Raw genomic sequence first — 16,969 nt, 5'->3', positions numbered from 1 at the left:
CATTCAGGCCGAATGCAATGATTGGACGAGCATTGTTGGGTCCTGAGACTTCCACAGAAGATATATGTACATGTTTTAACATTTAGACCACTTCTATCATTGATTGCTATCATGACTTGAAAAAAGAGTTTCAACCAGTATAACAAAAAGTGTTTACTGAAAAAATGGCCCACCAGTTCAAGTGTGTTTTTGTGTGTGTTTGTTTAACTCCTTGCCCTGCTGTTTAACTTTAAGTTGATGAAAGTACAGGCCATTTCCACAGCAGTGCCAAGGTTATGAGAGATCACAGTGTGGATTTAAACAAGTGCTATAAAACATGAGTGTTTTCTAATAAGATCCCTTGAGGAACAAACAGCCATAGAGAGAGGTAGAATACAGGCCAGAGAGAGAGAATTAGAAGCTGATGAGAAGTAGAAGAAAGAAAAAGAAGAAGGTGGATGAACTTCTGCAAAAGAAAGATTTGCTTTTGTCATGAAGAAAAAAAAAGTTAATCTGGTCAATGAAATATAAAGATGTCTGAGATTATGAAAAAGATCAACATTTTTATAGGTTTAGTTTAAAATCCACAAAAAATAAAATTTGTATTCATGTTGGTTTCATCTTTTAAAAAATTTTCAACAAAAGATTGATTTACTATTATTTTTAAAAAGGTTTTCAAATGCCTCTTTAAATTATAAATCAATATATATATATATATATATATATATATATATATATATATAGAGAGAGAGAGAGAGAGAGAGAGAGAGAGAGAGAGAGAGAGAGAGAGAGAGAGAGAGAGAGAGAGAGAGAGAGAGAGAGAGAGGCAACACACTACCCTCTGTGAAGAATCAGGTACAGTGAAGATATCCATTTATTGATATTTAAAAGTAACTGTATGTTAAAAATGCATATTTTATAAATCTATGATTATACAAGCCATATTTGTGATTTCATATGAGGCTTGCCTTGTTATAATCCTGAAGAGGGCAGCAGAGATGCACACTGCTGGATTTCATGGAACTTGACTCTCCTCTACTGTTCTTTTGAAAAACAATTTTCCATTACAGCTGGATTTTATTTTTTTTTACCTTAACATAAAAATGTAATTTAAATTTGATCTAAAGATAATCTACAGGTCCGTGCATGAATGTGTTTGATGAATACAGTGCAGCCAATCAAATGAATCTTCTTATTACAGTGCACAGAGATGCAGATGTTTTTATTTCTTAATATTTCTCATAAACAAGAAACAACAGTGCCCTTCAGAAACATTTGATTTTGAAGTTTAAGTTGTTTCCTTATGATTATGATTTTATATGCTATATTATTGGCTATGTTCGCAAACTAGCTCACTGAATGCTGCACAGTATACAAGCATTCTGCAATAACTCAAACAGTATGTCACATGACCTCATAAAGTTGCATTGCAGTTGAACCAGTTATCAGTTAAATAAATATGCTATTTATATATATAAAAAAAATCTATCTGAAATTCTTGCAGTCTGATAAGTCAAATAGGGAATGGCAGTAATCTTTCATTACACTGGAAATGGAAGGTCAAATTGAGTGCATTGCATTGTGGGATACAGTATTCCACTGCTTTGTTGTATACTACATACTGTTGTATGCTTATTGTTTAAATACTTGTTATATTTAATGTATTATATGATATTTGTGCCAAGATAAGCATAAAAATCTCACAAACCCAAACTTTTGAGAAAATTTCACATTTAAATATGGAAACAAACAATGTGTTTCTGCAAAACAGATGGTCAGAAATGCTGACCGTTTCATTTGCAATGAAACTAAATTCAATAAAATTCTTTCTTAAATAGAAAATGATGAAAACGATGCAAACGATGGTGTGTGTTTGTACAATCAGCATAATAATTCAACTTTCAATTTCAATTTAACTTTTCAATTAAATTATTATGCTGATTGTACAAACACACACACACACACACACACACACACACACACACACACCTTTAATTAAAAAGAATGCAGAGTTTTGGCCCCACAGTTTGTGAGTTTTGCTCATCAAGTCTCCTGTAAATAATAACATGCTATTATACACCCCCAGCATCATATCCGTATAGAAACCTGCTGACAACTGCCTCATAAGCAGCTATTTACTGCTGTTTTCATGTGGACAAACTCAATAAGATCACATGTGAGGGACGTAGAATGTGATTAACATCCATTAACAGCTCAAAATAGCATCAACACAAACCTCAAACATTAGCCTTGGTGTGCTGCACCTGGCAATATCCAACAACAACAAAAAAGAGAGATTGGTTTAGTTTAGTTCAGTTTGAAAAACTGCAAATGAATAGAAATTAATTTACAATGTGGAAAATTAGTTTAGACCATGAGTGATGATTATAAAAAGGTTGATAGGCCATGTCCCAAATATTCCACTGCATGTCTGTCCACAAGACCACATGGTGTTCCATTTTATTATTTTATGACAACCAAATTAATAAAAAATTTAGCAAATCCTCTTTCACATACATCTGTGTTAGAAGAGCTCTAATCGTGTAATGGCTTGATAATGCTTTGCTTACTCATTGTTTGGTTTCTCATGGCAGATTAAAGGTGTGGTATAATGGCCTTTTCACAAGATGTAAAACAAGTCTTTGATGTCCCCAGAGTGTGTATGTGAAGTTTTGGCTCAAAATACCCCACAGATATTTTATATAGCATGTTAAAATTGTCTTTTTTTTTTTAGGGTGAGCAAAAACGTTTTGTGTCTGTTCCTTTAAATGCAAATGAGCTGCTGCTCGTGGCACAGGGGGCGGAGCTTCAACAGCTTGCACTCACACAGACATGCACTGAAAATTTTGAAAACTTTTAGCCTTTTATGTTCAAACCGGAGTCAGACAATGATGGAGAGACTCAAGAAGAAGTGACAACATGTAGAAGCAACAGGACATTTCTGAATGGTTAGTTGATGAATTTATATAGCTTGTGTTTAGTTATCTTCTAGTCATTGATTAGCATATTCTGTCTTGATAATCTATAAATCGTGTTCCAGGGGCGGGTTTATGTACATTTTAGGGTTGGTGATGTCACTAACCCGGGAGGAATGTTGTGTAGTCTCTACCAGCCGTTTGTTGTAGTCCTTAAAAATGATTTCTTTAAAAGCAAATATCTCCCTTTGCTTTGAACTTTGAGCATTGTAACTTTGCAGATGTTGTTTATGCTCAAACAGCAACATTACACATTAACTAAAGTTAAAAAAAGTGATATAATCCATCACCCCTGTGTATTCTGTGTATTGTGTTCAGCTGTGTACTGAACACAAGAGGGCAGCAGCTCATCATCAGAACAAAGATCATGGCTGTACAGAAATGGATACTAGCTTACTGCATGCTAACACCCTTTTTGAATAGTGTGTGAAGCAGAATGCATTTTGCAACAGTACAAATGTTTCAGCATGAATGACAATTCAGTGACTGGTGTCCAGTATATCTTGGAAGGTTATTTATTTGCATTTTTAATCCATTTTGTCCAAAATGGTTTCTGCTCAAATGAGTAAAGAAAGGAGTTACGAAAATTATTGAGATGATCTCTTTTAAGCCCTGTGAGGAGGAATGAAACCTGCAACCTGTCAGTAAAAAGGAAGATTCTGCATCAGAATTAAAGGGATGGTTCACCCAAAAATGAGAATTGTCATTAATTATTCACTCTCATGTCGTTCCAAACCCGTAAGGACTTTCGTTCATCTTTGGAACACAAATGAAGATGTTTTTGATGAAATCTGAGAAATTTCTGTCCCTCCATTGACAGCTACGCAACTACCACTTTGATGCTTCAAAAAGTTCATAAAGAGATCGATCCATATGAATCGAGAGTTTTTTTGAAGAGACTCAATCGCTTTATATGATCAACAGATTTAATTTAGACTTTTATTCACATTTAAACACTGATCAGCGAACATAAACAAAAGCTCAACCAAAAAGGCCTTATGTGCGAGAACAAATCTCATTGATTCTTGCTGAAGCTCAAACGTGCTGTGTAACACGAGAATGAACCTCATTGGTTCTCACACGTCAAGAAAGCTCTCAGAATTCACCAAAAAGATCTTAATTTGTGTTCTGAAGATGAATGAAAGTCATATGGTTTTGGAACGACATGAGGGCGAGTAATTAATCACAGAATTTTTATTTTTGGGTTAACTATCCCTTTAAGTAAAAAAGGTCAAAATTTGAAATGTGTTTGTGTTCTGGAAAGTAAATTAGCACAGACATGAATTAGTCAGTTGTGGACTGAAGATGTTTATTTGGTGTACATTGAAAATCGAAAATTAGCAAACGAAACCTGATGTCCTAGAACAAAGTTTAAAATGAGTCCAGGCAATCTGGCTGATCTAATTTCAGTTTTCTAAAAAAAAGAGAAATCTTGCTCTGCAGACGCAAACACGTTACAACAAATGAAGACCTCAAACATCATTCTGTAGTGTAGGAAAAACAATTCCAAAAAGTGTTTCAAATATGTTAAGAAAGAAAAAAAAGACACTACATATTGTAAATACTCGGGCAGTAAAAAGTAGATACACAGCATTTTGTGTTAAAATAAGAATATCTGACAAAATATATTTTGTTTACAAAACTTTGATACGCGAGACTACACTTAAAGCATCTGTTAAATGGTGCGTTTATATATTATCATACATGTCCATATTGCACGAGAATCGTCGGAAAACTTGGTCCTCCCCTTGGCACAGACGGAGAAGTTGTAAGTAAATCTGGTCTGTCTCAACGGAGTAGAAGTAAAATATTGAATAGAAATCATACAAGCATCTTAGAGTACATGTAAAAATGAATGACATATAGTACTTGGTTTTGATCTCCCTTTCTCTCTCTCTCTCTCTCTCTTTCCTTGTTTTTATTCCGTCCAACCCTCTCCGTGCTGTTTCCTTTGTCATTTTATTGGTCCTTTGACTCATACAACAGTTTGGCAGCCTAGACAAGCAGGGAACAGCAAACATAATATTACTATAATATAGAGGAGTCCTGAAGTTCAGAAACTCCCTTCAGAAAACACAGTATCTTTTTAGTAACGACTATGGCTGGGTGAAATTGTGGTGCTTAGCTGTAGGACTGGCAGTCCTGCTATGATGACATTATTATTAGTTAAAATATATTATTAAAACATTTTAAAACAAACAGATTTTGTTCCCACTCAAATATAATATATTTTAGGCTTGCTTTACAGAGTACTTAATGATTTTGCTAGCAATATAAAATTAAACAAAATTGTGATTAATAATTTCAAAAGCGCCTCTCATTTAGTCTTCAGTTAAAAAAATTATTAGTAGGTAAGTTTGATTCACTTTCTCATATCAGTTTAAACGGTCCATTTCAAATAATTGATTAAAAACTATTTCCATCATAAACTGTTTTAAGGAAAAAATGAATGTGAAAAAAATGAGAATGGGAAAAAATATAAGTGTGTGTATGTATATATATATATATATATATATATATATATATATATATATATATATATATATATATATATATATATATATATATATATATGCATATATTTATTTTTATATATATTATAAATACACACATATTTATACATATAATGTACCCATGCCACCCATTTCAGAACAAATAAAAAAAATATACCCTAAAATAACCCTAAAATTAAAGAATTAATAAAACATTATAATATAACAAATATAAATGTAAAAAAAAGATATATATAAATTAATAAATATACTTTTTTTTTTTTTTTTTTTTTTTTTACAATGTATGCTTGAACTCACACCTACTTTGTGCATGGCTACAAGCCAGGCAGATGCAACGCGCTTGTCATCAGCAGTGTCCATGTAGAGATCCTGAAGGTTCTGAGATCCTGGTGGCTTGTACTGAAGCACCATGCCATTGGCACGGAGGGAACCCCCTAAAACAGGTCAAAGGTCAGTGGTGGTATTCAACAATTCTTTGTCAAGGCATCTTTCAGAGTTTGCCATGACAAATGTTCCTTATGTAGTTAATCGTTGTAATTTGTACATGCACAAATTAGATGTGTGACTCGCATAATACGACAGCAAAATGGTGCTGAAGTCTGAGGGTCTATCACAGTGTCACAATAAACATGCACATGCAGCCTTTCATGAGACTGCCTTGCTTTGACATCGAGGTCACAGGAAATGAGTGCATGCAAGGTTACTTTATCATATGACGGTAACAACAAGGAAAACAAACTAAATGGCACACATTTTAGACAAGGAAAAATAAAATAGACAGCAAGGAGAGATAGAGGGACGCTGACCTTCAGATATTTGATTGTCCAGCAAGCTCATGTACGAGCATATATCTTTCTCTTAATGCAGAGAACAAGGAAATTAAAGAAAAGAAGAGAATGTTAAAAGGAAAGAAATATAAACCAACAGAAAAAGATTTAGGTCTGCATCACACTGCAATTAGATGCACATAAATTGGCCCCAACAAGTATTTGGACATGCAAGTCATGCTTTAAATGTCTATATTTTAACGGCCCTATTTTAACGATCTAAGCGCATGGTCTAAAGCGCCCGGCGCAAGTGCATTCAGGGTGTGTCCGAATCCACTTTTGCTAGTTTAATGATGGGATAAATGGTTGGCGCACCAGGCTCATGGTCTAGAAGGGTTGTCCCTATTCTCATAATGAGTAATGGGTGTGTTTTGGACTTAACGTGCAATAAACCAATCAGAGTCTCATCTCCCATTCCCTTTAAAGGCCAGTTGCGCTCGCGCCATGGTGGTTTCGCTATTTACATTGCGGAATTTGCAAGCAGAAAGACGTAACGCGACGTAACACCAGAGAAGAAACGGATTTGATCGTGCACAAGGTTAAAGCGCGCAAGCAGAACATCTATGGGACAAGCCGGATTCAACCATATATTAATGTACACAATATTAATCTTTTACATTGTAATCCTTTTATTTTTAATATTTGGCATGTTTGTGTGCTGCTGCACTTCCCTGTGCGTGTAATAAGCAGTGTACATGCGTTGTGGGCCCGCCTATAGGTGCACATTACTAACGCGCTCTTTAAATAACAAAATAAATACACGCCAGGTTTCAGTTGGTCAATGGCGCAGTCTATTTCAGTTGCCTCAAAATAGCAACGCAACAACAATGCGCCAGAACACACCTTGTTTTCAGACGAGCAGCCCATGGGCACACAAATGCATTTGCTATTTAAACAACGTGGCGCAGGACGTGAAAATGATAACTGCGTCAGGCTGAAACTAGCAAAAAACACTTACATCGCGCCTGGTTGTATGATAGGGCCCCATATGTTTTTGCATTGTTCATAAAATATCAAAACAAGTGTCATTTATGTTTAAACCTACAGTGTACCAACTTTATACATCAATTAAAAATCACCTTTGGAACCAGTGCAGCCAATACAGTGAAGCCAATGATGGCAAAAAAGAATGTCTCGGAAATGTGAAGTTAGTCAAAAGAAAAGCTTGAGCAGAAAAGGTTTGATACTTTATAACTAATGCAATGACATTTTTAAGTGTGATTTAAGTGTCCAAAAACTACTTGGGGCAACTGTATAGTGTGTATATGTCCGTTGTATAGAGTTCATTTCACTCAGTACTACAGTGCAATGTTAATAGCCATCAGCATTCAGGTAAAGCAGAAATCAATCCAGCATTCATGTAGTCATGTGACTATTTGAAGCTTCCTGTGTCATAATATGTGAAGCTTTCAAAGAAATCTCTGTATATCCCATTATCAGATAAGGCCATGCTTCCCGTCTGTATGACGTGATAGAATAAATCTCAGCTCATAATCATATCCCTTTATATACATGCAAGAGAATGCTTTGTTAAAAACAAAGAGGTTTTAGCATCCTCAAATGCTGTCCTCAACACTAGCAAATGTGCTCTTCTTTATAGTCATTACATTTACCTATAGTGTCAAATGAATGGTCTCAAAAATCAATAATTGTTTATATATAACAATAATGGTCTGACAGGTTTCTCCTCAAAGCCTCACCTCCCGGAGTCGAGCCCTCAGTCAACACCTGCATACTGGAAATGCGAGACAGTTCCACCTCAAAATGACTGTCACCGTCTAGGAAGAGATATCTAAAAGAGCAATAAAAGATAGACTTTAAAGGGATAGTTCACCCAAAAATGAAAATTCTGTCATCACCCTCAAGTTGTTACAAACCTGTATACATTTCTTTGTTCTGCTGAATACAAAGGAAGATATTTGGAAGAATGTTTGTAACCAAGCAATTCTCACCCCCCATTGACTACCATAGTATGAAAAAAAAATGCTACATCACATCTAAAGAAGTCAATTTTGTGGGCGCCTACAAGCATACCTGTGATTATTGGACAAGCGGCAGACCATGGTCTCTGATTTCTCTGAGGAACCCACTTTGACCCCGAAAGTTCCTCCTACAATACAGGAAAAAGGCTGTAAGGCTGTCAGTGTAAATACTTATTGGTGTATTTGACAACATTTTCCACATAAATAAAAATCTCAGTGTTTACAGTACCAAAATTCCAAGTAGCCATTTTCTTTAGTCACACTGCAACAATAAACATCTTCAAACATCAGTGTTTTCAGATTCAAAACAGACTGTTAGACTTATGAGACATTATGAGACAGCTCTAAAGTCAATTACATCCAGATGAAAAATCATTCTGGTAAGCAGATTTGATGCTCAAGAAACATTTCTTATTATTATCAGTGTTGAAAACAGTTGTGCTGCTTAATATTTTTGTGCTGAATAAAAGTATTTATTCCTTAAAAAAGAAAGTTCTTACTGACCCCAAACTTTTGAACGAGTGCTATTAAGGAAACATTTTAGGAATGCACCGATATTACATTTCTGGCTGATACTGATAAGCGGATTATTTTCAGGGTGAATAAATCAATTGTTTTACATGCTTCAAGTGAACCTGTGTATACAATATTATAATATACAGTAGGAAACTGCATTATCATTTTGAGATGCACTAAAGATTCCACTTCGTCAAGTCACCTTTAGATAGATAGATAGACAGACAGACAGACAGACAGACAGACAGACAGACAGACAGACAGACAGACAGACAGACAGACAGACAGACAGACAGACAGACAGACAGACAGACAGACAGACAGACAGACAGACAGATAGACAGATAGATAGATAGATAGATAGATCTGTGTGTTTTAGATGAAAGCAAAGGGGATTCAAATATTAAAATAGGCCAAATGAGCATGCAAAATCCCATATTCAATAGAGGCTCGGCCCATATATAATTGATATACAGTACTGCATCCCTAGGTATGATCACAGAACTGTGTAAATTCCTGATTCCATCAGAACAGTATTTGCCAAACACACACTCATGCAAACACAGAGTAGCTAAATGATATTTCCAGCAGCAGTGAAGTTCAGTCTCAGGTAAAGGATAACTCATTAAGTCAGTGTACACTGAAGTAAGTGTACAGGAGTTGTGTAACATAGATACGCTCTCCATGGCCTATAATAGCAACATCATAAACTTTATGAACAGTGAGTCTATGAATGCAAAAGCGGGAATAATCGTGTCAGTGGTCTAAAGCTAAAAGCATTTAAGTGCATGTTTGTTCAACCCACCGGCAGTGAGCACTTTAAGCTGTTTGTCGTAAAACTCCACCTCTTTCTGTGAAATGAGGCTGCACTCCGCACACTGCCTCACCGGATCCACAAAACACATCCTGGGCAGAGACACTTTCTGACTGCAGCATTTATCGCAGAAACACCGACCGCAGCGCCGGCAGTGATGCTGACATACAAAGAGGAAACACTTATTGCTTCAAATCCAATGCAATTACATCAAACACACAATAGCAACAAAATAGTAAAGCAAATATATACACGCAATATATTATATATATCAATATCATTGTTAAATGTCAAATGAACACATATACACTGTAATTCAAAAGTAATGTTTAAAAGAAGTTTCTTATGCTCACCAAGGAGATATATATATATATATATATATATATATATATATATATATATATATATATATGTATATATATATATATAGTGAAATATTATGACCAGTTTTTATGAATTTAAATATCTGTTTTCTATTATAAAATATAATTTATTTCTGTGATGTCAAAGCTACATTTTTAGGATCATTACTCCAGTCTCCAGTGTCACATGATTCTTCAGAAATCATTCTAATATGATTATCAATGTTCTAATATGATTATCAAATTATAATCAATGTTTTTTTCAGGATTCTTTGATGAATAGAAAGTAAAAAATCTGAAATAGAAAGCTTTTATAACATTATGCACTACTGTTCAAGTGTTAAATAATCCTGAAAAACAATACACAACTGTTTTCAACACTGATAATCATAATAAATGTTTCTTGAGCAGCAAATCCGCATATTAGAATGATTTGTAAAGGATCATGTGACAATGAAGACTGGAGTAATGATGCTGACAATTCAGCTGTGCATCACAGGAATAAATTAAATTTTTTAAATATATCCAAATAGAAAACAGTGATATTAAATTGAAATAATATTAAAAAAAATATTACTGTTTTTTAATATTTTTAATCAAATAAATGCAGCCTTGGTGATCATAAGAGACCCGATTATTCAATAAAAATAACTACTGACAAAAAAAAAAAAAAAAAAAATTTAAACGGCAGTGTACATGCACACAAGCTAAGGTAAGTGTTATGACCAAAATCATTTATGAGTAATTTTATATCATGGTAACAGTATATTACAATATAGTTATTCGTTTTAATTTCAGGGGAAGGAGTTTTGTAAAAATACAGCAGCCGCACACTCAAACACTGTGCAAAATCAATTTATTAGCAAGCTTTCGGTCTTGCGACCTTCTTCGGGCTAAGGGGAAGGAGTTTTACAACATAATGGATGTGAACTAAAAGATATTTAAAAAAAAACATTGTTTTTAATTTACAAAAAAAGTGTTCTGTTAGGGCTTAATATTCTATACCATTACATAACCACAAAGACAGAGATATAAACACACTAAAAGAACAGTCAGTAACAGGAAAGCAAAAAAAGAGAAAAATGGAAAAAGGAAGGGAAACTTGCAATGACATCCTATTGGAGTGGGGGTTCAATCTTCAGATGGCTGGCAGGAGCCGCCACTGGCATGTCACGTGACCGTCAGTGGCAGACTGGCAGCTGCCAGTCTGATTCTGGTATATCACGTGACCTGCCAGTGGTTGGCTATTGTCTGGCAGTCTGCCTTTTGCAAGTTTCAGAAAACATTGATTTTTGCCAGTTTATCTGTTTTGTATGTTCCTCCCTCTCTAGCTCGTGTATTATGCATCTGTTGATATGATTATGTTCTTTTGCATGATTGGCATTTTAGAGAATTCAGACTGGTTGCTTACTGACGCTCAGTCCAGTCAGCTGAACTGCGTGTATAACGCGTTGTCTGAAACTCTCGCTGTAAGGTAATGCATTGTTTTATTTTTATGAATGGAATCTCATTCATCTATTATTTAGTATTAGTAATGTTTTAGAGAATTTTATCCCAATTAAACCAGTTAAAATGGACGTGATCAGACTGGTTGCTTACTGACGCTTTACCGGATGCTCAATCCAGTCAGCCGCGGCTGAACTGCGTGTATAACGCGTTGTCTGACACTCTCGCTGTAAGGAAATACATTGTTTTCTTTTTATGAATGGAATCTCGTGCATCTATAATTTAGTATTAGTGATGTTTTAGAACATTTTATACCAATTAAACCAGTTAAAATGGACGTGATCAGACTGGTTGCTTACCGACGCTTTACCGGATGCTCAATCCAGTCAGCCGCGGCTGAACTGCGTGTATAACGCGTTGTCTGACACTCTCGCTGTAAGGAAATACATTGTTTTATTTTTATGAATGGAATCTCGTGCATCTATAATTTAGTATTAGTGATGTTTTAGAACATTTTATCCCAATTAAACCAGTTAAAATGGACGTGATCAGACTGGTTGCTTACTGACGCTTTACCGGATGCTCAATCCAGTCAGCCGCGGCTGAACTGCGTGTATAACGCGTTGTCTGACACTCTCGCTGTAAGGAAATACATTGTTTTCTTTTTATGAATGGAATCTCGTGCATCTATAATTTAGTATTAGTGATGTTTTAGAACATTTTATACCAATTAAACCAGTTAAAATGGACGTGATCAGACTGGTTGCTTACCGACGCTTTACCGGATGCTCAATCCAGTCAGCCGCGGCTGAACTGCGTGTATAACGCGTTGTCTGACACTCTCGCTGTAAGGAAATACATTGTTTTATTTTTATGAATGGAATCTCGTGCATCTATAATTTAGTATTAGTGATGTTTTAGAACATTTTATCCCAATTAAACCAGTTAAAATGGACGTGATCAGACTGGTTGCTTACTGACGCTTTACCGGATGCTCAATCCAGTCAGCCGCGGCTGAACTGCGTGTATAACGCGTTGTCTGACACTCTCGCTGTAAGGAAATACATTGTTTTCTTTTTATGGTCACGTGAAATGCCAGAATCAGACTGGCAGACGCCAACCAGCCACTGACAGGTCACGTGAAATGCTCGAATCAGACTGGCAGACGCCAACCAGCCACTGACAGGTCACGTAAAATGCCAGAATCAGACTGGCAGACGCCAACTAGCCACTGACAGGTCACGTGAAATGCCAGATTCAGACTGGCAGACGCCATCCAGCCACTGACAGGTCACGTGAAAATCCAGAATCAGACTGGCAGACGCCAACCAGCCACTGACAGGTCACGTGAAATGCCAGAATCAGACTGGCAGACGCCAACCAGCCACTGACAGGTCACGTGAAATGCCAGAATCAGACTGGCAGACGCCAACCAGCCACTGACAGGTCACGTGAAAATCCAGAATCAGACTGGCAGACGCCAACCAGCCACTGACAGGTCACGTGAAATGCCAGAATCAGACTGGCAGACGCCAACCAGCCACTGACAGGTCATGTGAAATGCCAGAATCAGACTGGCAGACGCCAACCAGCCACTGACAGGTCACGTGAAATTCCAGAATCAGACTGGCAGACGCCAACCAGCCACTGACAGGTCACGTGAAATGCCAGAATCAGACTGTATGTCAACCAGCCACTGACAGGTCACGTGAAATTCCAGAATCAGACTGGCAGATGCCAACCAGCCACTGACAGGTCACGTGAAATGCCAGAATCAGACTGGCAGATGCCAACCAGCCACTGACAGGTCACGTGAAATGCCAGAATCAGACTGGCAGACGCCAACCAGCCACTGACAGGTCACGTGAAATGCCAGAATCAGACTGGCAGACGCCAACCAGCCACTGACAGGTCACGTGAAATGCCAGAATCAGACTGGCAAACGCCAACCAGCCACTGACAGGTCACGTGAAATGCCAGAATCAGACTGGCAGACGCCAACCAGCCACTGACAGGTCACGTGAAATGCCAGAATCAGACTGTATGCCAACCAGCCAGTGACAGGTCACGTGAAAATCCAGAATCAGACTGGCAGACGCCAACCAGCCACTGACAGGTCACGTGAAATGCCAGAATCAGACTGGCAGACGCCAACCAGCCACTGACAGGTCACGTGAAAATCCAGAATCAGACTGGCAGACGCCAACCAGCCACTGACAGGTCACGTGAAATGCCAGAATCAGACTGGCAGACGCCAACCAGCCACTGACAGGTCACGTGAAATTCCAGAATCAGACTGGCAGACGCCAACCAGCCACTGACAGGTCACGTGAAATGCCAGAATCAGACTGGCAAACGCCAACCAGCCACTGACAGGTCACGTGAAATGCCAGAATCAGACTGTATGCCAACCAGCCACTGACAGGTCACGTGAAATGCCAGTGGCGGCTCCTGCCGGCACTGACAGGTCACATGACATGCCAGTGGCGGCTCCTGCCAGCCAGCTGAAGATTGAACCCCTACTGTCCTATTGCAAAACTAAACACAAAGACACTTAGGAACAATCAAACTGAAAAGAAGACACTCATAAAGGGTATCTCTATAAGCAACAATACAGCAACTTCCATTGTCCTGCATGTGCGAACATTCATAACTCTCTCCGAAATTACAGTCAACATGCTTACCTTCCTGGTGATGAAGTCAAACTTAGTGTCACACTGCATACATCTGGGGCACTAAGAGAGGACACAAATGAAACATGAATTTTAAAGACTCTTTATTAAAACACAAATATAGTGAAGAGCAGGCACCTGTATAACTCTATCTGCTGCAAGAGTCGATGGCATTTCATTAGGAAAGTGTGTCAGAACACCCTAGAGACTTTAGCTGAATTTAGTTATCATATCTGTGCGTAGCAGCAATACAATCAAGGCCAAAACCTTTAAGGCAAAATTTATGGTAATGTTATCTGACAGTGGCCACAGTAAACCAGAAACAGCCTGTTTGAGTCAAATAAAACAGTTCAGGTCTGACCACAGTTTCATGTCTAAGCACTAAAAGGTTAGTTCACCCAAAAATGAAAAATTCTGTCTTTAATCACTCGCCCTCATTTCGCTCCAAACCCGTAAGACTTTCATTCATCTTTGGAACACATATAAATATCTTTTTGATGAAAACTGAGAGATTTCTGTCCCTCCGTTGACAGCTACGCAACTACTACTTTGACACTTCAAAAAGTTCATAAAGAGATTGTAAATCTAATCCATATGAATGGAGCAGTTTAGTCCAAATTTTCTGAAGAGACTCAATCGTTTTATGTGATGAACAGATTGAAATTAGGCTTTTATTCACATTTTCAACATTGATTAGTGAACATAAACAGAAGCTCAACCGAACATGCTTGACGCGCGAGAACAAACCTCATTGGTTCTTGCTGAAGCTCAAACGTGAAGCATAACACAAGAATAAACCTCATTGGTTCTCGCCTATTTTTTACAGTCTATGGTTCTTGCACGCCAAGTGATCATGCTTGAGCTTACCACAACTGATGTGTGAGTTAATGAATGTTTATATGTGAATAAAAGCCTAAATTGAGTCTGTTAATCATATAAAGCGATCGTGTCTCTTCCGAAAATTTTGACAAAACCACTCAATTCATATGGATTAGTTTTATGATCTCTTTATGAACTTTTTGAAGCATCTAAGTGGTAGTTGAAAGTCTTATAGGGACATGAGGGTGAGTAATTAATGGTTGAACTATCCCTTTAATATGTAATCTTACCAACAAAGCCCTAAATATCATGAGCTCAGCTGTATAATTTATTAACGTTTACATAATAAAGTACAGTTTCGATAATATCTACTCCTCCCAAAAATAAATCCTTTTAACTAAACTATTAGTTCAAAGTATTGTAAAACATTCATGTTAACGGGTTAAATATGCAGGGAATTTCTTGGACAGTTGTTTCTTCCTTTAAAATTCATGCGAGAATAACACGGAATGTGTCGTACAGATATAAGATTATGCAGTTGTTTCTGCATGCCTCAGCATAATATAATGAATGGGCGTGGCTAATCATTTGACAGTCTCTTGCGTTTACGCCATACTGAATCATTGAAGAAAGTTTGTTTCATAGCACATGCCCCAAAAATCCATCAATAACACATATGAAGAGTTGTTGTTGTCCAGTGTTTTTGTCCACAGTCGTGGATGTTTGCTCGCATACACACTCTAAAGCACAGAGATGCATTGATGTCCATGCATCTGAGATAATATCTGTTCAAATGATCCAAGACTAGCCATCTTTTTTCTTTGTAACACCATCTGGGGAACTTGCAAACTATTTCCTACTGGCTCTTGTTGCCTTGAGTAAACAACGCCCAAAGACAGAGACAGACCAGCATTGACCAACCACCACAGCATCAGCAACATCTTCATCTGTGATCAAGATTCATTACCTCTTTATCCGGAACCCACTGCGGCTCATCCAGGGAAAACGGACTGTTGAAAGCGCCGTTTTCCGGTACCATACGGAGTCCGCTCGGGCTCCGGACAAGCTTTTTGCCGTCAGGCACCGCGGACATATTTGTGTTTATGAGTGCGCAGCTGCTGCTCTGAGAAGAACAGCACAGACATCAGCTCAACACTCACACACAGGCACACCTTCAGCATAAGAGTCCTTCCTTTCACCATTTATATATATATATATATATATATATATATATATATATATATATATATATATATATATATATATATATATATATATATATATATATATATATGTATTATATGTTTAATATATATATTATTGTTATTATTATTAATATTGTTATTACAACAAATATTATTCATTACACACAACCTTAAATGTTAACATTTACCCAAATCCTCACAGTGTATTGTGAAGTATTTGGGCACCTAGGGCACCATTAAAATGCATGAATTCCAAAGTTTTCCTGCCAATTGCAAATTAAGCAATTACAAATGTTTTATTTTAAACGAGCCTTTAAAATTATTATTATTTTGTTATATATATAATAATCTCGTTATCTTTGATTTACAGATTTTAAAATAAAAGTCCTTTGGATTTTATTATTATTATTACAAATGTCAGTCATTACACTACCATAAATCTTAACATTTTCCCAAATACTCACAGTGTATTGTATTGTCTAACCATGGATTTACAAAAAAGAAAAAAGAAAAAAAAGTATTTGGGCACTTAGGGCAATTAAAATGCATGCATTCCAACGTATTCCTGACAATTGCAAAACTAAAATAAACCAATACTGCATACTAATGTTTTGTTTAAGCGAGCCTTTCAAAAAATAAATAAATAAATAAATAAATATATATATATATATATATATATATATATATATATATATATATATATATATATATATATATATATATATATATATATATATATATATGGAATATATATATTATAATCTCGTTTAAGATTTACAGAAATTACAAACGTATGAGTCCTTGGTTTTACAATAAGAGTCCTTTTGATTTTATGTTATCCTCTTGATTATTATTATTA

At 36.5% G+C, this 16,969-nt stretch overlaps 1 protein-coding gene across 2 annotated transcripts; it reads right to left on the bottom strand.

The window, feature by feature from the left end:
• Nucleotides 1-4,244: 4,244 nt before the first annotated feature.
• zfyve21 (zinc finger, FYVE domain containing 21) lies at nucleotides 4,245-16,086 on the bottom strand. Of its 2 annotated transcripts, XM_081351058.1 has the most exons (8): nucleotides 15,873-16,086; nucleotides 14,099-14,149; nucleotides 9,598-9,766; nucleotides 8,329-8,404; nucleotides 7,995-8,086; nucleotides 6,274-6,324; nucleotides 5,771-5,901; nucleotides 4,245-4,949 (listed from the first exon to the last, which is right to left on the bottom strand). In XM_081351058.1, the coding sequence occupies exons 1-8, from the start codon at nucleotides 15,996-15,998 to the stop codon at nucleotides 4,914-4,916; spliced, it is 732 nt and encodes a 243-aa protein (XP_081207184.1). In that variant the 5' UTR covers nucleotides 15,999-16,086; the 3' UTR covers nucleotides 4,245-4,913. The 2 variants fall into 2 exon arrangements, with proteins under 2 accessions (XP_081207184.1, XP_081207185.1); XM_081351059.1 differs by lacking the exon at nucleotides 6,274-6,324.
• Nucleotides 16,087-16,969: the final 883 nt, after the last annotated feature.

The sequence above is a fragment of the Scardinius erythrophthalmus genome (assembly GCF_964197995.2).
Source record: "Scardinius erythrophthalmus genome assembly, chromosome: 21".
In the NCBI taxonomy this organism is placed as follows: domain Eukaryota; kingdom Metazoa; phylum Chordata; class Actinopteri; order Cypriniformes; family Leuciscidae; genus Scardinius; species Scardinius erythrophthalmus.
Note: the sequence above shows the minus strand (reverse complement) of the source record. Positions and strands in the feature narration are given on the sequence as shown.